The 6,000-nt window shown below is 35.7% G+C and overlaps 1 protein-coding gene across 2 annotated transcripts in view; it reads left to right on the top strand.

The window, feature by feature from the left end:
- GTF3C3 (general transcription factor IIIC subunit 3) overlaps window positions 1–6,000 on the top strand; it is a 48,938-nt gene that overhangs the window by 5,331 nt on the left and 37,607 nt on the right. For both annotated transcript variants that reach the window (XM_017538756.2, XM_037742093.1), the window contains exons 3-6: window positions 1,414–1,604; window positions 3,134–3,257; window positions 4,520–4,711; window positions 5,214–5,379. In XM_017538756.2, coding sequence (XP_017394245.1) covers window positions 1,414–1,604; window positions 3,134–3,257; window positions 4,520–4,711; window positions 5,214–5,379 — 673 coding nt within the window. The remainder of the gene's footprint in view (window positions 1–1,413; window positions 1,605–3,133; window positions 3,258–4,519; window positions 4,712–5,213; window positions 5,380–6,000) is intronic.

Here is a 6,000-nt window from a genome sequence, read left to right as displayed (position 1 = left end):
TTGAACCTGGGAGGCAGAGGCTGCAGCGAGCTGAGATTGCACCACTGCACTCTGGCCTGGGCGGTGGATGAGACTCTGTCTCACAAAAAAAAAAAAAATAAAGTTTTTGAACACAAAATAGATATATACATGCATATATAGAGATATACATGTATATATCTATAATATATACATGCATATATAGAGATGTGCATGTATATATATCTATATATACTTAAAATTTTGACTATTTTGTTGGAACTTTTTTAGAAATATGTTACATGTCTATCTTTGTTCTCTGTTGCTTGTAACAGAATACTTGAAACTGGGTAATTTATAAGGAAAAATTATTTATTTCTTACAGTTAGGGAGGCTGAGAAGTCCCAGGTAGAGGAACCACATCTGTTGAGGACCTTTTTGTTGGTAGAGATTCTCCAGAGTCCCAAGACAATATAGGGTATCACATGAGGGGGAGGCTGAGCACGCTAGCTCAGGTTTCTCTTCCTCTTCTTGTAAAGCCATTAGTCCCACTCTTATGATAACCCATTAAACCATCAATGGATTAATCTATTATTGGGTTTAAGACCCAGTCTGTCTTAAGGCCTCACCTCTTAATATTGGCACATTGGGGAATAAATTTCAATTTGAGACTTGGAGAGAACAGATATTCAAACAATAGCAATGTCTCTGTTTTAACAGAAAACTGGTTTCTGAACTTAACTTTTTTTTGATAATTCAAAGTCATTATTGACATTCAAAAATCATTATATTATACTATGGTGGTATCCTAAGATACAAATGAGCTACTTTCATGTTATTTTAGTCCTGAAATAATAAAGCTATTTTAATACTAATAATAGCATTCCATGGGTTTTTACTATATGCTAGGCATTCTAAGTGTATACACATACACACACACTCATAATCATTTTGTCCTCAAAGTAGCCTTATAAATTATTAACGCTTTTTGCAAAAAGAAACAGGTATAGAGGAGCTTCAGTAATTTCCTGAAGTTATATAGCTAGTGATAGATTAAGTCTGGAACCAGACAGCTTGGCCCTAGAGCCCTCACTTTTAACCACTATGCTATACCACCAGGGTTCCGTACTACCAGGCTTGTTTAGTTCTTAGGTCTATGTCTTAATAATTCTTCTGCTTTTTTTCCTATTATTGTATGTGCTTCTGATATTTCAGTTAATTTTGCCTATGAATCTGGATGCAGCCTAAAGGATGAGTCAGCTATTCCAACGGAATAAAATACATGACTTTGTGATAACTTTCATCTTTGATTTGTTTTTTGAGGATGTTCATTTACTGTTTTTTACTTTGAAATTTGGCATTACTGGGGTAAAAATTTATACTCGGGAAATACTTGTTTTTCATTGAGAATTCTACAGTGTTTTTTTCCCCCAACATCAACGTCTTTTTTTTCAGGAGAAACTTCAGATGGAGTGAGTAAGTCAGTTCACAAAGTCTTTGCTTCCATGCTTGGAGAGAATGAAGATGAGGAGGAGGAAGAGGAAGAAGAGGAGGAGGAGGAGGAAGAAACATCTGAGCAACCTACTGCTGGCGATGTATTTGTATTGGAGATGGTTCTCAATCGTGAAACCAAGAAAATGATGAAAGTAAATTGTTCCTTTGGTATTTATAAACAATGAAGAAAGTGACATAGTAATTGAAAAAGAAATTTATAATTGTGACATAGTAACTGAAAAAGAAATCTGGGAAACTATTCGAACTGTATGAAAGGAAATATTATGATACAACTATTGTTATTTGTTTATTATGTTTCCTGTTAGATAATTTTTATGTGAAATCTTAATTATAGCTGGGTGTGGTGGTGTGCCTGTAGTCCCAGCTGCTCGGGAGGCTGAGGAAGGAGGATCATCTGAGCCTGGAGAAGTCAAGGCTGCAGCACTTCAACCTAGGTGTCAGAATGAGACTCTGTCTCAAAAAAATAAGTGCAATACAATAAATAAATAAATAAAAAGTCAAAGCAAAATGGCTCATTTAAACCAATTGGGCCATTTATTAAAAAAAAAAAAAAATGCCAGAAAGGTAAGATCTAACACACATACACACACACACACACACAGACAAAACCTTAATTATTGCATATGTCAGAATGGACTTTGGTTTTGCTATTAAAAGGTCCATACTGGCAAAGCACAGTGTCTCATACCTGTAATTGCAGTAGTTTGGGAGGCTGAGGCAGAATTGCTTGAGCCCAGACGTTTGAGACCAACCTAGGCAACATAGTGAGGTTCTGTCTCTACAAAATTTTTTTAAAAATTATCCAGATTTGGTAGTGCGCTCCTGTGGTCCTAGCCACTCTGAAGCCTGAGGTGGGAGGATGCTTGAGCCCAGGAAGTAGAGGCTGCAGTGAGCTGAGATCACGCCACTGTGCTGTGGCCTGGGCAACAGAGTGAGACCCTGTCTTAAAAAAAAAATGTCCATGTACATACTATAACTTGATACTTTTTTAAACAAGTTCATTCTGAGTAGATAAATTTTAAAGAAGGGGGATCTTCAGTAGATTACATCATAATCCTGGCATATAAATCCATTTTGCAGCATCCAGCTCTACATTTCTTATTCTAATTAGTAATTTAGTAGCTCCTAACCACTTTTTTTTCCCTGCAATTGTGTTTTAGACTTTTTTTTTTTTTTTTTTTTAATGAGACAGTCTTGATCTGTCATCCAGGCTGGAGTGCAGTGGCATGATCTTGGCTCACTGTAACCTGTGTGTCCCAGGTTCAAGTGAATCTCATGCCTCAGCCTCCCGAGTAGCCGGGATTGTGGGCATGTACCACCATTCCTGGCTAATTTTTTGTATTTTCAGTAGAGACAGGGTTTCACCATGTTGGCCAGGTTGGTTGAACTCCTGGCCTCAATTGATCCACCTGCCTCAGCCTCCCAAAGTGCTGGGATTACAAGAGTGAGTCACCACGTATGGCCAGTTTTAGACTTTTTCCTGCAATATAAACTTTAATGTTAAAGAGTCAATTAAAATTGCAGCCATTTAATTCTGAGTTTCAAAAAACTGAAAATGTTTAAAGGAAAATTTCAGTTTTATTATGTTTTATATTAATATGGTTGGAATTGAAATCTAAGACTTCACTATGTTTTAATCTGTCATTTTTCTTCCATACAGGAGAAGAGGCCTCGGAGTAAACTTCCCAGAGCTCTGAGAGGTCTCATGGGTGAAGCCAACATTCGTTTTGCTCGAGGAGAACGTGAAGAGGCAATATTGATGTGCATGGAAATCATAAGACAAGGTGTTTTCTGTGGGAACTTTTTTGATAATAGCAGTTTAAGAGTCTGACTTAAATGGAGGAACACCTCACAGTATTGTTTGTAAAATATGTTCAGAAGCTTAAGGGTAATTGTGGTAATGGTACTTGCCATTTTTCACAAGAAAATGAAAATCTCAGAGTATGATTCAATGAGATTAATATTTGTTGAATTTTCACAGTTACCTTTTTTGTTTTTGTTTTTAATGTTTCAGTTGAGGGGTTCAGACTTTTGAGTTGTCAGTGTTTTTTAAATATGGCAAATACATTATGTTAAAGCCACTTGAGCTTTCTTTTTTCCTTTCGTTTTCTAGATCTTGCAGTACTAGATTATGTTAATCTATTTTTTGGTAAAAGAAGTTTAAACTTGTCATCTTATCTGTCAATTAAATGGTGCATCTTGGGCATATTGAATGATATCGTTAGTGTTTTTTTTTTAACTACTTATATTTATTATTTTGTTTCTTTGATATTTTGCCAAATTTTGCCCTGCAGAGTGGTTTGGGTAGCTGTATAATACAGTGAACTTTTATCTTTTCAATAATTTGGCATTTCTTTTTGGTTAGACTAGGGTCCTTTTAGAAGTCTTACTATAATTTCCTGGATTTTCATTAGGGAATTTGAGGCTACTGCTTAAGATTAAACAGATTTTTTCCTTTAGTATGTTTCATTTGGTTCCTACTTTCCAATATTATCTGTTCCTTTATTTTAGTTTATAATTGTTTTTGACAAAAATCTTTGACTTTAATACCTCATAATCTTTGAATTTTGTTTCAGAAACAATATTTCAGAAATGTAGACTAGCCAGTCACTTTGATATCCGTTTAGCTGCTGCTTAGGTATCATCTATTCATTCATACCATACTCCTTGGTGTGGGAGCTAAATCATGAAGATTCAGCGCCACTGATGTGACTGGGGTTTATTGGGATGAACCTGCTGATACTGAGCCATGTTTATCCTGAGCAAAGGGGGATTTTCATGAGGAAGATGTAGAGATTAGAATTTTTCATGAAATTATACCTTGCTTAGAGAAAGCAATGCTTTAAAATTGCTAAAAATGTGTGAAAATAAAGCAGATATAACTAGCATTTATTTTAACTTGCCTTAAACAGTTTGTATAATTTTGCCAGAGTGATTTGAAGAATTTAGGTATTTTTAAAAAGACACACAGTTTGAACCAGGGGATTGACATCAACTCAAACCTCTTCTCTCAGCCAATGGAATTAATTTTTTTAATTCATTATAGCTCCTCTGGCTTATGAGCCATTCTCTACTCTTGCCATGATATATGAGGACCAAGGTGACATGGAAAAATCATTGCAGTTTGAGTTGATTGCTGCACATTTAAATCCCAGTGACACAGAAGAATGGGTTAGACTGGCAGAAATGTCTCTGGAACAAGACAATATTAAGCAGGCTATTTTTTGCTACACGAAAGGTAATTAAAAAAATTTTTTTTCACTTTGACAAGATGTGACGTAATAGGTTTTTTGATAATTGCATTTGCTATTCAAGTGTGATATTGGCCGAAATAAATTTGTTTCTGTTGTCTCTTATTCTAGAGGTAGGTATTTGGGGTTCCTCTGTTCTCATGTTTATCAGGGACTTTTTTAATGTTGTGAGATAATACAACACAAAAGTTGGTAGATGAACAGTACCTTCAGTTTCTCACCAAGATCAGTGTTGGTTTTAAGCTGTTCCTTGAGGATTAACATCTGACTAGATTGACCACATTAAGAAGATTACTATTGAGATTCAGATTCTATTTGGTCTTACATCAAACCTAGTCAAGAGTTCCTGTGAAGATTTATTCAGAATAACTCCCTTCGTTACATTGATGAATTAGTTTGCTTATTAAATTTTCTGAGAAGATGATAGATCATACCCAGATACTATGCACTCTTTTTTGTGATAAATAATTTGTACTTCTTTCTTTTTAGCGCTTAAATATGAACCTACTAATGTCCGTTATCTGTGGGAGCGATCAAGCCTTTACGAACAGATGGGTGATCATAAAATGGCCATGGATGGTTATAGGCGTATTTTAAACCTGTTGTCTCCGTCTGATGGTGAACGTTTCATGCAGCTGGCTAGAGATATGGCAAAGTAAGTTTGGAGCGAAATGTATCTAGTTACCCCTATTAATCTTGTTTTGCAAATCAAAGCATATATTTGAAATAGAAAGTACTTTCATTGAAGTTTGAGAAGTGTTTTGCCTTATATATTTTATTGTTTTGTTTTTTGAGACAGGATCTTGCTCTGTCACCCAGGCTGGAGTATAATGGTGTGTTTATAGTTCACTGCAGCCTTGAACTTCTGAGCTCAAGTGATCCTCTTACCCAGCCTCTTGAGTAGCTGGGACTACAGGTGCACGCCACCACACCTGGCTAATTTTTAAATTTTTTTGTAGAGACAGGGTCTTGCTGTGTTGCTCAAGCTGGTCTTGAACTACTGACCTCAAGCATTTCTTCTGCTTTGGCCTCCCAAAGTGCTAGGATTACAGGTGTGAGCCAGCACGCCTAGCCCTGAATGTTTAGATTGTACCCAATTTTCATTACTTCTCTTTTCCAAGTCAGTTTTGTCATTGCTTAGAAAATTGTGTATATAAGATTACATTTCAAGTGCTCAGAGGTTTAAAAATGGGACATGTCCTAAAAAAATGAGTAGGTTCTCAGGTTTCCAAACTTAGTTGAAATTGCGTATATTTGCAATTAAAAAAATAATTTT

This window comes from Cebus imitator, unplaced genomic scaffold, assembly GCF_001604975.1.
Source record: "Cebus imitator isolate Cc_AM_T3 unplaced genomic scaffold, Cebus_imitator-1.0 Scaffold113, whole genome shotgun sequence".
Lineage (NCBI taxonomy): Eukaryota > Metazoa > Chordata > Mammalia > Primates > Cebidae > Cebus > Cebus imitator.
The sequence above is the reverse complement of the archived record's forward strand: the minus strand, read 5'-3'. Positions and strand labels throughout refer to the sequence as shown.